The following is a 21796-nucleotide window of genomic DNA, read 5'->3' as shown; positions in this document are numbered from 1 at the left end:
TGTTGTGTATACTTGCATATGCATCATTGATTGGCTACAAGCATCCTTACGACAGTACTTCCTTAAAAACATGCTTTGTTTAACTAAAAGCTTTGGCATTAACAACCAGAATGTCGTAATTTAATAGTGCTGTCAAAATTCTTTTTTTTTTTTTAAACAAGTTACCTGTCAAGCAAAGGACTACAGTTTGGCATTCCAAATCCATGAGTTTCTTGCCAGTAGGTCACTGTAACGATTGCACAGTAAGACTCTTTCATATAATATTAGAGTGCTGAGACAATTTTTTTGGGTGTTTTTTTGGGTATAGAGTGGAGAGAGGCAGGTTGAGGCTATAATTTCCTAATGACTTTATGTTTTAAAATGTTTCTTATTGGGTGGGGACGGGGGAGCGATGAATTGGGAGATTGGGATTGACATGTATACACTAATGTGTATAAAATGGATGACTAATAAGAACCTGCTGTATAAAAAAAAATAAAATTCAAAAAAAATGTTTCTTGTTAAAATATATTTACGTATTTGTTGAAATCCAGCTGGCCTATTGATTTTTTATGCTTAATACCTGTTTTTTCATCTATTATTGGATTTGAAAATAATGAAAACTACTTCCAGGGCTTTATTTAGAAGGCAGAATTTTTTTTTTTCAACTTTGTCACTATGAACGGCTAAGGGAGCCTTCTCTTTTTCGGCATTGGTGAGGATAAGGTTGATGAAATTGATGCTTTAGCGTATTAGAGATTTGGGTCATTATTTTACAGCCCAGGGTTACACAGTGTTTAACTATAGCGTCAGTCTCTATCTTAAATTCACCTTAATTCTTTGTCCTGAGCAGGTCTCAGTATCCCTAAGTTTTTTTTTTTAATTGTAGAAAATATTAAGGTAGAAATTATACACAATTCAATACTTTGATGTCACATAAGTATAAAACACAGACATCAAAGTTTTATAACATGTAGCAAAGAATAATGTGAAAGATTTTTAGATTTTAGGAACAGTAATACAGAGTCCTTTCCATTCTGGCCTTAGGCTGTACCGTTTCATTGTTTTACATTCCCGAGATCCTCCATTCCTGTGACCTTTAGCTGTAGCCTCAACTTTATGGGGGGGCAGTTATTTTTAAGGACGGATAAATAATGTGATTTTCAGCCTTTACTTTACCTATGACACATGTATTTAACCATATACGAGGAATTCCGAGGAAGAATCAAAACGCAGGAAACTTCTTTTCAGAATTCATGAAGTGTTAGCCTTTACTCCCTTGATTGTCTATAACTTGAACACTGACATTCCAGGTTGTTCTTACTTTCAGAGTACATCCAAGCCATCATGATGATGGAGGAATCAGTGCAACACGTTGTCATGACAGCCATCCAGGAGGTATGTTGGACCTTTGTGCTTACAGTTTGTGAGAAGTTAAAGGAGCAAACATGAGTTTAAATAATTGAAGTAGAAATTTTAAAAAGAGATTCTCCTACTCATTTTTTGAGAATTTTTTTCTTCGCACTTATGCTATAGCTTGTCTCATTTTTATTTAAACGTTAAATGTTTGTCTTGGAATTATAGATATTCCGTAACAATTCCTAATTTTTTTAAATGCTCTAATGAATTAGGAATAGCAGACTAATTCCTAAAGCCATTATGAATAATATCTATCTTAAACCAGCAGTCTGCCTCACACTTAAGTATTGGTTTCTTATTTGGAAGGAAATGGGTCTTCAACTCCAGCCAGACTCAAGGCAATTTCTAGATGAATATTTATTTGAAACTGTAGGAGGGGAAAAATGTTTTTTTCCTCTACCCTTTCAAGTTTTTAGCTGGAGCCTCTGTTAAAAACAAACAAACAAAAAACAGATTAACAATAGAAGAGCATACAAATGTATTTAAGTTTTACACAACACAGGAGGCTTCATAAAGAAATGAAGATCAAAGAAGTGTTTCTTTTTTTAAAAAATTATTTTATTTATTTATTTTTGGCCGTGTTGGGCCCTTGTTGCTGCGCGTGGGCTTTCTCTAGTTGCAGCGAGCGGGGGCTACTCTTCCTTGTAGTGCGCGGGCTTCTTATTGCGGTGGCTTCTCTTGTTGCGGAGCACGGGGTCTAGGTGCGTGGGCTTCAGTAGTTGCGGCACACGGGCTCAGTAGTTGTGGCTCGCGGGCTCTAGAGCGCAGGGTCGGTAGTTGTGGCGCATGGGCTTAGTTGCTCCGCGGCATGTGGGATCTTCCTGGACCAGGAAGCAAACCCGTGTCCCCTGCATTGGCAGGCGGATTCTCGACCACTGTGCCACCAGGGAAGCCCAAAGAGGTGTTTCAACCTGAGTGTTTTGATGCTGGATTTGGTGAAGAGTGGAAAGTCTCGTGGAAAAATGTGATAGGGCGAAAAACGGCAAGTCCTGTTTGTTCAGATTCCTTCTGCATCCCTCTGACTTTGGAGATACGGATACTCCTTTCCTCTGAGCATAGGGAGGGCGCCTCTCACGTGAGGGACTTAAGACCTGCTTCAGAGGAAGGTCAGAAAATCTTTCCTGTCCCTGTTATTTCTCAAATTCCTTCAGCTTGAAACATTCAACATGCCAAGCTGCCATATTTGGGAGTAGCATGTCCTGAACTCCATCAGGTGTCAGACATAGAACTATAAGAGTGAAAGTGATCTTAAGATGGGAGAATTTTTTAATCAAAGAAGTAATGGAAGAAACCTTTAAGGGAACTAAAATAGTATAGAATGTAAGTAACTAACAGAAAAAAAATGCAGCAGACAAACATGAAAAATGCTAAATGCAAATTAAGATAAAGTGTTTCCTTTTTTATTTTACTTTTATTTTTTTTTTTGCGGTACGCGGGCCTCTCACCGCTGTGGCCTCTCCCGTTGCGGAGCGCAGGCTCAGTGGCCATGGCTCACGGGCCTAGCCGCTCCGCGACATGTGGGATCTTCCTGGACCGGGACACGAACCTGCGTCCCCTGCATCAGCAGGTGGACTCTCAACCACTGCGCCACCAGGGAAGCCCTATTTTACTTTTTTTTATTTTTTATTTAAAAAAATTTTTTAAACATCTTTATTGGAATGTAATTGCTTTACATTGCTGTGTTAGTTTCTGCTGTATAACAAAGTGAATCAGCTCTATGTATACAGGTATCCCCATATCTCCTCCCTCTTGTCTCCCTCCCACCCCCGCTTCCTATCCCCCCCGCAGGTGGTCACAAAGCACCGAGCTGATCTCCCTGAGCTATGAAGCATTTCCTTTTAAATCCGACCAACTGACTATGAATCCAGCAGTTCCCACTACCTCCTCAGATTTGATTATTTGCTGGAATGACTCATAGAACTCAGTAACAGTGACGGTTTATTACAGCAAAAGGATACGAATCAGAACCAACCCCCCACCCCCCGAAATGGAGGTCTGGGAGGGTCCCAAACTCAGTCTCTGTTGTCCCCTCCCCGTGGAATCAAAACATGTCACCCTCCCAGCACATTACTGTGTGACAACACACAGAGAGAGCTGCCAACCAGGGAAGCTCACCCGAGCTTTCATGTCCAGCATTTTGTTGGGGTTTCATTTTATAGGTGTGATTGGTTGGATCATTGGCCACAAGGTTGAACTAAATTTCCAGCCCCTGTCTCCTCCCCAGAGGCCAGGCTGGTATCAAGTGGCTCAAAGCCCCAACCCTCCCATATGCGGTTGGTTTTCTTGGCGTCACCAGCCCCCAACCAGAGTCATCTCCTAGCTTAAACTATCTAGGGACCCACCATGAATAACAAAGACACTCAGCAGAGAAATCCCAGAGATTTAGCAGCTGCCTCCCAGTCACTGGGAGCAAAGGATCAGCCAAATTCTCTGTCATACAGGACATTTCAACAAAGCAGAGCTTTTAGGAGAGGATCCGTTTGTCAGTCAGTGCTGATGGTAGCAGGGTAAACTAACAAAATGATGGTCAGCCAAGCAAGATATGAGTTTAATTTGCTCTCAAGTAGTCCTGCGTTGGCTCCGTAGGCATCAGGGACACAGCTTTCTTGCATCTTGTTGTCTGCCATCCCTAATATGTGATTCCCACCCCGTGGTCAGCCGTGGCTCTTTGGCTTCCAGCCCTCACATTCACATTCCGGCCAGCAGGCAGGGCTGAAGGAAGGTTCTCCACTTCCTCTTAGTAAACTTCCAGGAATTCTCACTCCTGTTATCCAGCTGTTACTCACATTGCCACACAGGGAAGCTGGGGAATGTGATCTTTTTTCCAGGTGGTCATGGACCCAGCCAAAATTTGAGGATTCTGTTACTAAGCAAAGACAGGAAAAACAATAAGGGGGCCACTAACTGTTCTGCCTTACTGTCATTGACCCTGTAATTTCACTTTTAGGAATTTATTCTGAGGAAATCTGAAATAGAGAGATGGATGGTGATAATCATACTGGGCAAGCGTTTATCTACACCTACTCTGTGCTGATGGTGCCGGTACTCACTAACGCAGTACATTTTACGTGCATATTCATTTTGTTTATTTAGTAAATACTTATCGAGCACCTAGAATGCAGTGGGAGCTATAGGAGGCCTTCAGGATACAACTATGGAAAAGATAGACATGGCCTCTTGTCTCACAAAGTGTGATCTAAAGGGAAGAATGGCCAAACGAGCAATTCGAATACATCCAAAGCATTCAGGATGAAAAGTGCCGTGACGGGGAAAAGATAGTAGGACCTCAAAGGAGTGTGTCCCTCAGCGTGGGGATGTTGGGGAAGGGTTCTCAGAGAATGCGGCGTCTCGTCTAAGCACTGGAGGAGGAGAAGAGGTCAGGAAGGGCACACACTTGCGGTCCAGGAGGCAGCCGCGTGGCGCGGGGAAGTGTCGGAAGAAGCCTCAGCAGGCGCGGGAGGTGTGGGTGCTGGAGGCAAGGCAAGAACCGTAAGGCCAGTAGGGCGCCGAGCAGCTTTGTGGAAAGAGCTGGCATTTTGGAAACCAGTGAATTGCTTTTTAAGGAGAAAATACACTGAAGTCTGTATTTGAGAAAATCCAGGCAGTGAGAAGAATGGATCGGAGGAAAACAAGGCTAGAAAAAAGGAGAGCAGTTGAGACCTTAGTAATTATCTGGTGAGGGACGATGGAAGCCTGAACTAGGTTATGGCGGCTGGGTGGAGAGAAGTGGACAGATTTGAACTTTGTCCGAGCTTTATTTAACAGGCTTGGTGACTGATTGGGCTGTGGAGGAGGACAGGGTGGCTGGATAAAACTATGGAATTGCAGAAGGGCTTTTGTAAGATGATTGTCTGTATGTCTTTATTCAGGTGCAGCTGACTTTGATTTTTTTTTTCTGTTGTGGTAAAATACACATAACATAAAGTTTACCATTTTCAAGATTATTTTGTAGCATGTATCAATATTTAGTTCCTTTTCGTGGCTGAATGATATTCCATGGTGTGGGTGTGCCACATTTTGTTTATCCATTCATCATTTGATGGACGTTTGAGTTGTTTCCACCTTTTCGGTATTGCGAGTAGTGCTGCTGTGAACCTGAGTGTACGGGGTTGTTTTGAACACCTGTTTTTATTTTATTTTTTTAATAAGTTTATTTATATATTTTTGGCTGTGTTGGGTCTTTGTTGCTGCACGTGGGCTTTCTCTAGTTGCGGTGAGCAGGGGTTACTCTTCGTTGTGGTGCTCCAGCTTCTCATTGCGGTGGCTTCTCTTGTTGCGGAGCACAGGCTCTAGGTGAGCAGCTTCCGTAGTTGTGGCACGTGGGCTCAGTAGTTGTGGCACATGGGTTTAGTTGCTCTGCGGCACGTGGGATCTTCCCGGACCAGGGCTCGAACCCATGTCCCCTGCATTGGCAGGTGGATTCTTAACCACTGCACCACCAGGGAAGTCCGAGCACCTGTTTTTAATTCTTTTGGGTATATACCCAGAAATTGAATTTCTGGGTCACATGATAATTCTGTGTTTAACTTTTTGAGGAAGTGCCAGCACAGGTGTGTTTTCCACCGGTGCTGCACCATTTTACATTCCCACCAGCAACGTGCTAAGAATTCTAATTTCTCTCCCTCATTGTCAACCCTTGTTATTGTCCATCTTCTTGATATTAGCCATCCTAGTGGATGTGAAGTGTTTTCTAATTGTGGCTTATTTGTATTTCCCTAAAGACTAATGATGTTGAGCATCTTTTCATATGTTTGTTGGGCATTTGTATATTATCTTCTTTGGAGAAATGTGATTGGTAATCAAGTAAATGATAGTCTTTTAATTTTTTAAATGCTAATAGGAAGAAGATAGAGGTTGAGATAACAAGAGAGAGGATGATAACTAGTACAGGGTCTCTGAGAAGCTGGGAAGAGACAGGGTTGAGAGTGTATTACGACAAGATTGAAGAAGGAAAGGATGGTATGAATGCTGCCAATTTTGTAGGTTAAGGTGCAGGAAATTGGGGAATTTCTTATCTGGAGGCAAGGTTTTCTGATAAGAATAGTGGGGAGTTGGTGAGGTTTGAGAAGTAGGAAAGGTTTGGAATAATCTCTAAAGGGAACAAAGAGACTGCTTATTGGGGAAGCATAGCTGTACTTTGGGGGCAACTTTGAAGGCCGAGCTGAGACTGGAAACTATATATTATGTTTTATGGTTTAAAAAATATTTATTCTCTCAGTACTTAGCAGTCAGGATATATGGCCAGAAGAGATAGGCAGCTGGATTGGTCTTGGATTGAGATTTTGCCCAAGAGAAGGTATTAAGGTAAGGGAATCGATTATATTGACAAAGTCATCACAATAATAGACCATGAAGTCTAGGCCAGAAAGAGAAGGTAACTGATTAAACAGATGATGTACTGCGTAACTTAAAGTACGGAGTGGGGAGATTTCCAAAAATAAGATGACGATGTTGGCAGAAGAAAGAGGAGTAGGCTTTAGGCAGGCAGAACAGTAATGTTCACCGTGGAGTCTAAGCAAAGTGAAGAAGAATGAACGTAAGATGATGGGCTGTCAGTGAAAACCAGGGAGGAAGTCGGGAGGTATAGGACCTGGAAACCTCGTCGAGGTGGACATGCTAGCTGGGATTGACTGGGAGGAGGCTGTGTTCAGGGGGTTTTATTCACAGGTGCTACTGTGTTATGATAAGAACTAACATGTAACAATGGGGACTGGAAGAAAATACTTGTACTCCCTTCTACCCCCCCCGCACCCCCCGAATTAGATCCTTCCTCTCTGAGTGTCTGTCACAGCCCTCATCACATGACACTGTATTTGTCTTTTTTACTTGAGCTGTGTGAAACCCATGGCACAGGTAGCTTCTTGAATAGTTCAAAATTATAGACGTGGTTATTTCTGGATGGTAGAATAATGGGTGTTTTCTCTTTGTACTTTTTCTGAATTTTATCTTCTCTACATTGGGTGTTATTTTTTTAATTGGAGGAAAAATCTTTTGAACATCTTTTTATTAACATTCTTACAATAAAAGCATAAAAATTGAAGCCAGTATTCTTTTACTCTTTCTGAGATTTTTTTCCCTCTTAATTATGCTAAGGGACCTTCACTCTTCTCATGACATTAATATAGAGCAGTGGTTCTCAAACTTCAGTGTGTGGTGCTGGGCGCTAACCCCAGAGTCTCTGATTCAGTAAATCTGGGCAGGGACCCAAGAATTTGCATTTCTGACAAGTTCCTAGGCAATGCTGGTGTTGTTGGTTTGGTGTTGTTGGTTTGGGGACTTCTCAATCAGTGTTGAGAACCACTGATGCAGAGAAGAAGGTACAGCTGAGCATAACATTTCAGTTCTTTAGAGAGTGGGATGAAGGCTGAAATTACAAGATCTCTCAATAGTCTGTCCCCACGTTTCTAATTGTCCCTCTCTTTTGTCCTTCAGACAGAGCATAAGAAGGAAACAGGAGAAAATTGGGACATTTGAGTCTGCCCCTGACATTTGTCACAGTCAGAATTTTATCCCTTCTCCCCAAACCCTCACACACCCTCTGGATCTTCTCTGTGTGCAACACAAGGGTGAGAGAGGCTGAGACCTAGATTCGTGTGTATGTGCGTGTCATCACTGAACATTAGCGGTTAATTTGGGCTGATATTGATGTGACCCACGTTTATTCTTCAGAAATAGTTACTTAGTGTTACTATTTTTCTTACTGAAAAGTCAATATTTTAAATATTTAGCCACATTTTAACGTAAAGACTTGTCTTTTTAGTGGTAAGAATAAGTAATACTTGAGTCTCATGACTGGCCCTGCTGTGAAAATGCATACCAGAATTACACGTGTGATTTTAAGTGAAGGCTAATCCTGCAGCAAAACAAAGCTCCAGGCTGAAGAGCTTCAATGTATAGGAAAATGTTCCTTTTACATTTGTGATTTCATTGTAATTTTTATAATTCTATGGCAGCTGGGTGTTCATGTTTGTTGCTGTAAGTGTATGATATAGAATGTCACTTTTTTCTCGTGGTTGTAATCATTTAAATCTTAATTTCAGCTGATGAGTAAAGAGTCTCCTGTCTCTGCTGGGAATGATGCCTATGTTGACCTTGATCGCCAGGTACCTGATCTTGCATTGTTTTTATCCATGCAGAGATTAAAGGGTGAACTTTAGATATTAATGAAAAGGATGTTTCAGTTGAAATTGCTTATGAAATATATTGGTATAATTCTTTATTTTTTACCTAAAATTCAAGAACGTAAGCCACTTTACTAATGGATATTACACACTTGTAATTAAATTTGTAATTTGTAATTAACATATTATTGTACAACCCACTTTAAAATAAATTAACCTCTTTAGTTTACTATAATTCATGTTTTAATGAATGGTTAAAATAAATTAACCTCTTTAATTTACTATAATTCATGTTTTCTAGTCATGTTTTCTTTTTCCATTAGTGATATCTTTCTGTATGCCACGTTTAACACAATAGATGCAGTCCTGGAAAATGGCATGCATTTAATCCTGTGATTTAGTTATAATACAAAAGATATCTTACCTTTTATTTCATGTTATTCTTCAATTGAAGAAGTCTCCTCTACCCTTCATCTTTGTGAAGAAGTGAACTGTCTGGTTTTCACTGACAGCCCATCATCTTACGTTCGTTCTTCTTCACTTTGCTTAGACTCTACGGTGAACATTACTGTTCTGCCTGCCTAAAGCCTACTCCTCTTTCTTCTGCCAACATCGTCATCTTATTTTTGGAAATCTCCCCACTCCGTACTTTAAGTTACGCAGTACATCATCTGTTTAATCAGTTACCTTCTCTTTCTGGCCTAGACTTCATGGTCTATTATTGTGATGACTTTGTCAATATAATCGATTCCCTTACCTTAATACCTTCTCCCGGGCAAAATCTCAATCCAAGACCAATCCAGCTGCCTATCTCTCTGGCCGTATATCCTGACTGCTAAGTACTGAGAGAATAAATATTTTTTAAACCATACAACAATTGTGTTGAAATACATTAGCTATTTATTTTAACAATTGAACCCCTGTTCCTCTAGCACATATATATTTTACCAAGGTGAGATTTCTTAGTTATTACAGAATCAACATTACCAAGAACCAAGTAGCCCTAGGAGATGTATAAGAAAACTTGATATGAGGAAAGAACCAATTTCCAAGTACAGAAGAGACAAGACTCAGGACTAAAAGATGTCTGCAGTTGGAAGAAACCCTTCTTTTGACTCGTGCAGAAGGGTTCTTGATTTCTCCCTGCCCCACAGAAAGAACAGGGGGAAGCGTTTTAGTTTTGTATTGTACATGTGCGATCATTAGTTGTTGCCACGTCATATTGCAATGTTCACTGTAGCTCTTTGCTTCTACCCAGCTGAAGAAAACTTCAGAGGAACTGAATGAAGCTTTGTCGGCCAAGGAAGAAATTGCTCAAAGGTGCCATGAGTTGGATTTGCAGGTAAGAGATCTGGTTTTACACCACCTGTTTGCAGCACGGCTCTGCGTCCCACCATGTGCCCTGGGTCCCACGTGCGGTACAGTTTGGCTGTAACACAGCCCTAGTTTGAGAAGAAAAAGGAAACAGCCTGGAAAAAGAGTGCAGACTGAACAAAGGTCAGAGTTTTCCTTCCGTCTCACAGCCCCATCAAATTCATAATAAATGAATTTAAAATGGGATAAGCCCACGAGAAAAGAAGAGAAAGAGGAGAGAGATCGGCTCTCAGGAGGACTGGGGGAGATTTTTAAAAGCCCTGATTTGTAGCGTTTTCCAATTTCCACAGTATAAACACTGTCACAGCGACCAATTCCAGGTTGTTAATGGTTTAACAGTCGGCTCACCAGACTCCCGAATATTTAGCAAGCGGCTTGGTTATAGCCAGCAACGGCACACCACTGCTCATCATCAACCTCAGAAGGCCAAAATGCAGTTGGATAAAGTGCCAAACGGCCTAAAAGGAGTAAAGAATGCAGCACCAAAAACACCTATAAAGGGGGAGGGAGCTGCTGTAGCTGAACCCCAGAGAAGCCCCCATGCTTGGTGGAAGGCTGCAGCAAGGTGTAACGGGGTCTTCTGTAGGAGAGCTCAGCCCCATTGCCCGTCACCCACTGCAGATACCCTGACCTGTAGCTGGTTTCCCAATCGGAGGGTTCTCTTCTAAAGAAGTTAAGCAAACAGAAGTACAGGAGGTTAGACCGAGTATTAGTATTGCAGGGTAAGGCCCTTTTCATTTTGACCTTTCTGGATTCCCTAATTTACAGAAAACCGATTCTTACATGTGAGGAAAATCTGTGTAACAAAAAAGAGAAGGGTCAAGATAAACAGGAAACTAGCCCTAGAGGAAGTGGAGAAATTGGGGTAGTAGAAGAGATTTTTCTTTTTATTTTGTTTTTGGTGTTTTTTTTTGCAGTACGCGGGCCTCTCACCGTTGTGGCCTCTCCCGTTGCGGAGCACAGGCTCCGGACGCGCAGGCTCAGCGGCCATGGCTCACGGGCCCAGCCGCTCCACGGCATGTGGGATCCTCCCGGACCGGGGCACTGAGCCTGCACGTCCGGAGCCTGTGCTCCGCGGTGAGGGGCCCTTATACCGCAAAAAAAAAAAAAAAAAAAAAAAAAAAAAAAAGGACAAGATGCTATTTTAAAAAGAAAAAATCAGAGATCAAGAAACACTAAAAATAGAACTGTCAAAATAAAAAAATTCAATAGAATAGTTAAAAATAAAGTTGAAATCTCTCCTAAATTAAAAGACAGAAAATTAAGAAATAAAATTGTTTGTCTGGGATTTACCTCAAAATCAGGGAGGAGGGGGGAGTGGATGGAAGTCCAGATAGGTGCATAATTGGCCATGTTTTGATACTTGTTAAAGCTGGGTAGTAGGTACACAGGGTTCGTGATATTTTATACTAGAAGCATTTTACCTTGAAAGGCGTAAGAGTTGGTCATTGCTTTGGATGCAGATAGGAAGAAATGTGATCAGAGCACACTTTCTGGGTTATGTAGTAAATAATATTTACCTAGTCATAAGGTTAAGTGCTGTTAATTGCTTTTCAGATTCTAAAATTCAGCTATACACAAATGCAGTATTTTACAATAATGATAAATAAGAGTTGGTTGTTTTTATGAGCAGGATATAAATAGTCTCTTTGACAGTGTAACATTCAAGTTGTACACTGGGATTGGCAGACTGCAGCCGGCCCTCTGTCTCATGAGTAAAGTGGTAGCGCAGGCAGGCTTGTTCCTTGATGTGCTGTCTCTGGTGCTTTCACACTGCAGAGACAGGGTTGAGGACTCGCCACGAGACCTGTGGCTCTGAAAGGCAGCTGTTCACTGCCCTTTTCCTTACAGAAGAGTTTACCAGTCTCTGGTGTGAACAGATCGCAGAGCGAGTGGCGGGGCTGCAGAGAGGTTATGAGGAGATTGGTGGCAGCGCCGTGACACACTCAGCCCTGCAGAAAGCAGTCGTAACACAGGCGTGCTGATGTGACCTCTGAGGCAGCGATGTGAACGTCACTGGTCTTCAGCATCTAGCCCTGCCTGTGGAGAAGCAGTGTTATGAAAGTAAAGATGCGGGTGCTGGAGGTGAGCAGGAGAAGCAGGGTGAGGCAGGGCAGTGAGGGCCCGGTGGGGCCCCCCGTGTTCTCGTCTCACCATGAGGGAGCACAGGCAGTACACGGCCGGCCGCTTCTCGCCATCCAGTCTCAGCTCCAAATCACGTGGTTTATCTGTCATGAAATATTCACTGGGCACTTAGGTGTGCCCAGTACTAACCTCAGCCTCCCTGGGAAGTTCCTCGGTCACCAGCCTACAGTCGTCCTCCAGCCTCTCCTCTTAGTCTTTTTTTAAAAATAAATTTATTTATTTATTTATTTATAGCTGTGTTGGGTCTTCATTTCTGTGCAAGGGCTTTCTTCAGTTGCAGCGAGCGGGGGCCACTCTTCATCGTGGTGCGCGGGCCTCTCACTGTCGCAGCCTCTCCCGTTGCGGAGCGCAGGCTCAGTAGTTGTGGCTCACGGGCTTAGTTGCTCCGCGGCATGTGGGATCTTCCCAGACCAGGGGTCGAAGCCGTGTACCCTGCATTGGCAGGCGGATTCCCAACCACTGTGCCACCAGGGAAGCCCCTCCTCTTAGTTTTGCTTTAACCCTCTGCAGAGCACTTTCACTCTAGGTCTTGCATGTATTTATTAGTTTACTTTCTTGCTTAATATGATTTGTCCTTGTTTATATATTTACTATGATGATTTGTTTAGAATATGTAACACATAAGAATAAGTACTGTCTCTGCGTTTTTCATTGTGGTATCCCTTGCACCTGGAAAATTGCAGCAGTGCCTAGCACATGGTAGACCCACGATGAGTATCTGAGTGAGCTAATGAGTGGGCACGTGATGGAGTGAAACAAGTCAATGAGTAGTTGTTCAAAATTGCAGAGGTGGCCAGTGAAAGGAGCAGGAATAGTGCCATAACTATTTGTGGAAACGGGGGATGCTGCAAGTGGCTCTAATTTCACATGTCAGAGGAGACAAGTCACTAGATAATGTGTAAGGTTGATAAATCAAGAAATAGTGGGTATAACATGTTATTGAGAGATGTCAAGTCACAGCCAAAAACAATAAAATTAGGAACATTAAAACTAGTTGTCAGGCTTCCCTGGTGGTGCAGTGGTTGAGAGTCCGCCTGCCGATGCAGGGGACACGGGTTCGTGCCCCGGTCCGGGAGGATCCCACATGCTGCGGAGCGGCTGGGCCCTTGAGCCATGGCCACTGAGCCTACGCGTCCGGAGCCTGTGCTCCGCAACGGGAGAGGCACAGCAGTGAGAGGCCCGCGTACCGCAAAAAAAAAAAAAAAACCTAGTTGTCTCTTGGAAGTAGAAAAACTCAATGGGAAACTGTAGCTTTCCATTATAAGCCCCTTTGCTTTATTTGCTTTTTTTCCTTAAATTGTGTTTATGTATTATTTTTAATTATTCTCCTTGTTGACTAAAAAAAATGCACAACGTGAGAGTTGTGAGTTAAGGTTTCTTTGGGGCAAAATGAGGACAATAGCCCAGGAGACAGCATCTCAGCTCTGAGGAACTGCTCCAAAGTGGTGGGATGGAGGTTAGTATGTATGTGATTTAGGAGAAGAGGGTGCAATGCAGTGAAGCACACGTTCTGGTAGAAGGTGGCTGCCAGTCACGAGGAGCAGTTGTCACCGTTGATGATTTTAGTGCTTTTCTAGATATGAGGAGATGCAAGAATTGGGCTCATAAAATCTCCTCCTGAAAATATCTAACTATCTGAAGGCCTGTTCTGCCAGTTTTCCCAGAGCGCGGGGGACCTGGTTCCTGACCTCTTCCTGAACTGCTTTCAGGGGGCGTTACAGGTCAGCGGCTGCAGCAGCTCACGATTTAATCCTTGTCGAGGCAGATGGCAAGTGCCAGTTTGTAGTTGACACCTTTTTCTGTGTATGTGAAAAGGATCTCTGCCAAATATATTGAATTAAATTACTGTAGCAACATTTGCTAGTCTGATGAGTCTGGGATTAAGGTGTTGCATTATGTACTCAGCCTTCCTATAAATCGACCACATACCAGGCTATAAAGCAATTCCCAATAGAATTCAAAGAATCTGTGTCTTTAGATCATGCTTTCTGACCAAAGTGCAATTTAAGATAGAAATTATTAACAAAGAAATGAGCTTTTAAATTTTAAAGCCTTAAATATTTATTTTAAAAAGAATGAAAGAGCAGAAATGAATGAAATAGACCAGTGGCACGGAATTGAGCTACTACTCTACTCTGAGAAAAGACTCGTGCGTTTATGGAAATCTGACAAGTTAGAGAGCTGGCATTTCAGACTCATTCATTTATTCAGCAAACATTGAGCACCCACTCCAGACCATCCGCTGTTCTAGCTGCTGTCGATACAGTGAAGATAGGGGAAAACACGGAAATGGATAAAACATCCCTGCCTCCAAGGTGCTTGCATGCGATAAAGAAGACAGACAGTGAACAGGATAAGAATACGGTCTGTTGTGTGCTGCTGATAAGTATTCTAGAGAAAGGGGGACTCGGGGGGGCGGGGGCACGGGGTGGGAGGAACTAGTTCTGACTGGGTTGTCAGCAAAGGCTGCCGGGGAGGCAGCAAGTTAGTAAATCCTAGAGGGTGGATAAGCGGCCTCCCAGGCTTCCTGCGAGGCTCATCTAGGCTCAGCGCACAGGCCTGACGCGGGGCAGCTGGTGTCTCCGGGAGCCCGAAGGTGAGGGCAGCAGGAGTGAAGCCTGGGGAGAGGAGTCCGTCTGCAGAGGCCTGACAGGCCTTGGTACAGGCTGAGTAAATAAATGGGAAGCCGTTGGAGGCTTGTGAGCAAAGACGTCCTGTGATCCGAGTTTTATTTTAATGGATTATGGTGGCTGCTGGGTGGTGAGGGCCAACTCAAGGAGACTAATTCAGAGGCCTTCGCAATAATCAGGCAAAAAATTAGGTTGGCTTAAATCAGAATTGAGGGGCGGTTAGAAGTGGTTGAAATCTGTCTGAAGGCAGAGCCACTGATGTTTGCTGAAAGAGTGGGCGTGGGTGTGAGGACGAGATGGGACAGATCCTGCCAGAGCAAGTGGAAGGACAGAGTTAGCATCGCTGAGATGGGGAAAACAGTGGGAGGGCAGGGCGGGGTGTGGGGGAATGAGAGTCCCACCTGGACAGGTTAAATTCAGAGGCCTGGTGGACATCCAGGTGGACGTGATACCCAGTGCGGGGTTCCAGGCTGGAAATAGAAACATGCGAGCTGTCAGTGGATAAATGATGTTGACAGCCCAGAAGCTGGAAGCCATCAATGTATTTAGAAAGGAAAAGCCATGCATGTGCCAGAGGCAGGGAGGTGAAGGGGGCTTGACTGGAGTAAAGAGGAGGCACACAGACCAGGAGAGGGAGGTGTCCTGGGAGCCACAGAAGCCAAGGTCGGCTGATCCTGAGGATGGTGGGGCAACAGCCCAACTGGAACAAGTTCCAGAGAAGATGGGGGTGGAGAGGGAGAATCAGAAATGGCAGGAGACTTCTGTTTTTACAGTTTTTTGAGATGTAGTTGACATACAACAAACTGCTCATCTTTGAAGTGTACAGTTCTGATGCATGTTGACATGTATAAACATGCGAAACCATCACCACAATCAGGATAGTGAGTTCTCATGACTCTGTAATCCTCTTCCAGTCCCGGCTCTGCTTTCTGTCACTGTAGATTAGCTTGTGTCTTCTAGAATTGCATATGAAAGGAGTCATACACAGTGTACTCTTTTTCTGCCTGGCTTCTTTCATTATTTTGAGATTCATTCATGTTATCGGTATTAATAGTTAATTCTTTTGTATTGTCAAATAGTATTCTGTTGTATGGATGTGCTGCAATTTATTTATCCATTCACCTACTGGTCAACATTTGCTTTTCTGTATTACAAATGAAGCTGCTATACATTCTACATCTCTGTGTGGACATATGCTTTTAGTTCTCTTTGGTAAATAAATACCTAAGTGTAAAATGTCTGGGTTATGTGGTAGTTGCATGTTTAATTTTTTAGGAAAATGCGAACTGGTTTTTCACAGCCTGTGGAACATTTCACGTGCTGAACAGGTGTGTGAAGCTCCCATCTGTTTTCATCTTTACCAACACTTGGTACAGCCAGTCTCTCTGATTTTCGGCATTCTAGTGGGAGTAAGTGTATGGATATAACATTGTGGTTTGAATTTGCATTTCCTTAATGACTAATCATGAGTATCTTTTTGTGTGCTTAGTTGCCATTACATATCTTCTTTGGTGAATTACCTTTTCAAATGTAAAATAAAGAATGAATTCTTGCTTACTCTTACGTACTGCTCTGCCTGTGCAATATTCCAAAATAATGTCAGTGTTTTAAGTGGAGGTTGCTTGTACTTCTTTAAAAACAGGCTTTAATTCGTAATGGTAATTCACAAGTGATTATGCGGATTCCAGTGTAATTGGAGAAAATAACCACTGTCTTCCTATATTCTAACAGGTTGCAGCATTGCAAGAGGAGAAAAGTAGTCTGTTGGCAGAGAATCAGGTATTAATGGAAAGGCTGAATCAGTCTGATTCTATAGAAGATCCTAACAGTCCAGCAGGAAGAAGGCATCTGCAGCTCCAGACTCAGTTAGAACAGCTCCAAGAAGAAACATTCAGGTAAGGGACAACTCACTCAGATCTCATTTTTTTAGGTTTGGTAATGTCTTTTTTTTATATATAAATTTATTTTATTTATTTTTGGCTGGGTTGGGTCTTCGTTGCTGCGTGCGGACTTTCTCTAGTTGCGGCGAGCGGGGGCTACTCTTTGTTGTGGTGCACAGGGTAATGTCTTTTAAAGTTAAGAATATAGTGTTAGGACTTTCGGGTAACTGCAGACCAGGGAGGCTGTGCAATTAGCCACTTCCCAAAAGTCTTCCCACACGACATGAAATAACTGCTCATTTAGGAAAATCTATGAATGCCCACCCTCAATATGACTTGCAGACAGAATGCCCCAACTGAACAATAACTGTGAGTGAAAGGAAGGAAGCAAACACCAGCCCACCTCCATCCTGCCAGGCACTCTGAGGCAAGTAAAGGCAGACAGAGAAAAAATCAGAGACAGAGGAAGAACTAGCGAAGGGGCCTGAGGGTGAGTTGGAGCAGTCGCTGCAGAGATTAAATTCACTCAAAATCGGAAATTACTTTAAAACAAAAAAGGAAATTAGATCACAAACTGCAGGGATAGGAATTCAAAGTAAGTGTATCTTCTTAAAGGACCAAATGCCAAAAAAATACACAGGCACAGAATTTAGAGATTGGTGCCCTTTCCAGAGCACAGTTTAAAGAAACGCAAAATAAAGGCCAGGTGCGTGGGTTATAGAGACAAGCCTATTTAAAGGGCAAGCTGATGTAAAGGGGCAGTCTTCCAGACACATCTTCTGGGAGAGGAAAAGGCCAAAAAGAAGGAAGAGGGCCCATTGGCGATTGGATGGTGAAAGGGAAAAGAAGAAAAGGAAAAATTTGGTGTCCTGCAAGACAAAAATAGAACCCCAAAGTTGAAGGACTTGGCAGTATGATAAAATATTGTGTTGTGATTTACTAGAAAACATATCCTGGCCTGTTTCTTACCCAACCATAGATTTTCAGTGTCAAAACTGGGAGAAATTAAGGTTTTTTTTACTTGTGCAGTGACTCAGTCCTTTGTTTCCCCATGAAATGTTTCTGCATTTTTTTTTTTTGGCCTTGACAGGAAAAAATAAACAAATTTTCTTAGTCTTCTCAGAAACCTTAGACAAACAATCCATCCCCTATGGTCTACATCTGTGGTTCAGAGTGTGATCCGAGGACCCTCTCAGAGAGTCTTCAGGGCCCTCTCTTTTCCAACTGCATTTCTGTGCTTGGCTGGATCTCCTTCCTATACCGCAGCCAAAAAACCATCACAGCAGACCAGTGTAGAAACACCTATGGGAACCCAGCTGTCTTCTACTAAACCAGATGATTTGAGTCACAGAATATAAAAAATATTGCCACTCTCCTCACCATTTTTTGGTTTTAGAAAATAGAGTTATTTTTCATAAACAGTATGTTGTCTATATTAACATAATGGGTTTATTACTATTATTTTCAAATGACTGACATCTCATTTATGAGTATTCTTTAAATAATTCCTGAATAAAATAGTAGCAAATTCAATCCAGTACTAAAGTAAGCTTTATCCCAGGATTGTTAACCTGTTGCGTATTATTAAATCTATTACAGTAACTATTAAATGTATTATAACTCCTCCAATCCATAAGGTAAAGAAGAAAGAAAAATATAAAATAAGCTTGGTACATGAAATTCTCAGTAAAGTTAAGAATGAAATGAGGATGAGTATTAATCTATTATTTGCCATTTTTCTAGACATTCTAAAAATCCTGGCTTTGCCACTTACTAGCTGTGTAACCTTGGGCATGCCTCCATTTTCTCTACTATAAGATGGTATAATAGTATTATCTACCTTCTAGAATTTTTGTGAGCATTAAATGAGTTAATATATATAAAGTATTTTGAGAATATTGCCTGGCACATAGATGCTATATAAGATTTCACTGTTATTACTTTTCTAGAAAATGAAGTAAGAAAAAGAAATGAGATTAAAATATTGGAAAGACAAAAAGTATCAATAAACGATGATTATTTGTAGATAATATGTGTGTCCACCCAGAAAATATAAGAGAATTAACTCAGAAGTTCTTAGAACCAATAAACATTTAACAGGGAGAGGGTAATGTAAGACTGCTGCATAGGTCATAAGTTTTTTTACCAATAACTAGTTAGTATCATCAGGAAAAACTTCCATTTATAAGTATTTAAGTGAAGAATAAAAAAAAAATTAAGTACAGGCTTCCCTGGTGGCACAGTGGTTGAGAGTCCGCCTGCCGATGCAGGGGACATGGGTTCGTGCCCCGGTCCGGGAAGATCCCACATGCCGCAGAGCGGCTGGGCCCGTGAGCCATGGCCGCTGAGCCTGTGCATCCAGAGCCTGTGCTCCGCAACGGGGGAGGCCACAACAGTGAGAGGCCCGCATACCACAAAAAAAAAAAAAAAAAAATTTAAGTAATATGAAGGAGTTAGATGACAAAAACTTCTAAGTTATACATAAAACATAATACTGTGTGGAGAGAGAGAACATAGTTTTAGGTGTTTTTAATGGAACATTGTAAGAATGCCATTTTTTTCTTAACTTATATAATTTGAACTTGATTCCAATTCAAATTTTATGTTCATCTAGAAGTATTAATGAACAAGAGATTCCCAAAATGTTTTGAGAACAAAGTATAATGAGGGAATACTGGCCACATCCAAGTACTAATATACTAATGAAAATAGCTTGGTACCAGTGCAGCAAAATAGACACCGATGACACAAATGAAGATCCAGAAACCAGTCCAAGTATATATAAAAATACATAATGTGATAAAGATGGCATTTTCTAATCAATAGGGAAAGGTTAAATTATTTGTTAAACAGTTTTGGAATGGTTGGTAGATATTTTGGCAGGAAAAGTTAGATTCCTGTACTACATCATATACCCAAATGAATTCCAGGGAAATTGAAAACGTTAATGTTAAAAATGAAACTGTATAAATACTAGCAGAAAACAAAGAATTAGAAGGAAAAAAAAGTTCTAATTGCACATTAGAAGTAGAAACTATACTTATATGGGGAATCTAAAAAGAAATGATACAAATGAACTCATTTACAAACCAGAAACAGACTCAAAGACTTAGAGAACTTATGGTTACCAGGTGGAAAGGGTGGGGGGAAGGGATAGTTAGGGAGTTTGGATCAACATATACACACACTGTCATATTTAAAATGGATAACCAACAAGGACCTACTTTAGAGCACAGGTAACTCTGCTCAATGTTGTGTAGCAGCCTGGATGAGAGGGCAGTTTGGGGGAGAATGAATACCTGTATATGTATGGCTGAGTCATTTGCTGGGCACCTGGAACCATCACAACATTGATAACTGGCTATACCCCAACATAAAATAAAAAGTTAAAAAAAATTAAAAGAAGTAGAAACTATGAAGTGTAAGATTCATCAATTGAATTACATAAAAATTAAGAATTTCTGTACATTAAATACTTACATAAATAAAAGTAAAAGTAAATAGGGCTTCCCTGGTGGCGCAGTGGTTGAGAGTCCGCCTGCCAATGCAGGGGACACGGGTTCGTGCCCCGGTCCGGGAAGATCCCACATGCCGTGGAGCGGCTGGGCCCATGAGCCATGGCCGCTGAGCCTGCGTGTCCGGAGCCTGTGCTCCGCAACGGGAGAGGCCACAACAATGAGAGGCCCGCGTACCGCAAAAAAAACAAACAAAAAAAAGTAAATAATCAATGATAAATATTTGTGACACGAGAAAGAATCTTTTAAACCTAAAGGAAGGATGTATGTTAAACAAAACTAATTAATATAAATTAGGAACAATATTATCCATATTTTGGGGGGAAAAGATCTATGAATAGAAATCAGACTGGAGGTTATACTCCAAAAATGTTAACAGTAGGTATCTGTCTAGAGCAATGCATAATTTTTATCTTCTTTGCTTTTCTGCATCTTGTGAATTTTCAAAAGGAATATGTGTTAATTTCATCATTGAAAATAAAACTTTAAATAAATTATAGCTGCTATATTTTGGCGTCTAACTTTCTGAGTAGAGGAATGGCGATCCGTTGTTACCTTTCTGCAAGTCTTGGAGCAGTAGAATCCGTTTCCAGGATAGTTAAAACTTGGAAATACAGTGTATGGTCACAAAAGTAGGAGACAAATGCAAGAAGAATTTATTTTCATGTTTTTTACTTACTTTTCCTGTTCTAAGGAGAATTATTAGACAGTAAATAGTGCTTTCTTGGTCTATTTTGTTTCGGTCACAGACTTGAAGCAGCCAAAGATGACTATCGAATACGTTGTGAAGAGTTACAAAAGGAGATGTCTGAACTTCGGCAGCAGAACGATGAACTGACCACTTTGGCAGATGACGCTCAGTCTCTAAAAGATGAAATAGACGTTCTTAGGTAGACAACCTTCCCATCTCTGTAGAATCTCACACCTGTGATCCCCCAGAACAGTTCTGCCACCGATTTTACAAACTCTAGGGTCTTTGAGCACAGGAAGATGGGTTCAGATCCCAGTGCTGCCGTTTAGTCAACCTCTATGGAACCATTTTCTCATCTGTAAGGTGGAAATAACACGCATACCTACCTCAGACTGACATGTGGAATTAAGTGAGGTGATATTTGTAAGCACTTGGAACAGTATCTGGCAAATAAGTGCTGTATATAAATGTTTGTTAAATAGAAATTAACCTCTGGCCACCACTTCATACTTGCGTAGCTCTGAGCTTTTCTCATTACTACTCCTGTTCTTTAATTTTGCGTCCTTCAGTCACTTGGTCTTCCTCTTTCTCGGATACCGTCACACCCACACACATGGCTCATTTCCTTGCTGGACTCAACTGTTCTTTCGCTGGGCACCTCACTCCCTGCCACCTCGTTTCTGCACCATTCTGCTTGTCGAATCTATCCTCTGTTGGATCATTCCAACCATCTATGTTTTATGCGTTTGCTCTTTGAATGCTGAGAACAAACAGGGAAAATCACATAGTGAGGTAGTTTTGTCCTACTGCAGACTAGTGATCTTACTCTCCACTGGGCCCCTCCCACTGGTCCACCGCTCTCCTGCCCATCCGTGTGGGCTCCTCCCACTGGTCCACCATTCTACTGCCCATCCGTATGGGCGCCTCCCACTGGTCCACCATTCTACTGCCCATCCGTATGGGCTCCTCCCACTGGTCCACCACTCTACTGCCCATCTGTGTGGGCCCCTCCCACTGGTCCACCGCTCTACTGCCCATCCGT

General features: G+C 42.0%; 1 protein-coding gene across 2 annotated transcripts in view; it reads left to right on the top strand.

Moving 5' to 3' along the window:
- Positions 1-21796, top strand: part of HOOK3 (hook microtubule tethering protein 3) — a 98634-nt gene that overhangs the window by 35596 nt on the left and 41242 nt on the right. For both annotated transcript variants that reach the window (XM_029226274.1, XM_029226275.1), the window contains exons 6-10: positions 1310-1377; positions 8439-8501; positions 9778-9861; positions 16400-16563; positions 20813-20953. In XM_029226274.1, the coding sequence (XP_029082107.1) occupies positions 1310-1377; positions 8439-8501; positions 9778-9861; positions 16400-16563; positions 20813-20953 (520 nt within the window). The remainder of the gene's footprint in view (positions 1-1309; positions 1378-8438; positions 8502-9777; positions 9862-16399; positions 16564-20812; positions 20954-21796) is intronic.

Source organism: Monodon monoceros, unplaced genomic scaffold, assembly GCF_005190385.1.
Source record: "Monodon monoceros isolate NGI ecotype Baffin Bay Population unplaced genomic scaffold, NGI_Narwhal_1 Super_Scaffold_17, whole genome shotgun sequence".
In the NCBI taxonomy this organism is placed as follows: domain Eukaryota; kingdom Metazoa; phylum Chordata; class Mammalia; order Artiodactyla; family Monodontidae; genus Monodon; species Monodon monoceros.
This window is presented reverse-complemented; position numbering and strand designations above follow the sequence as displayed.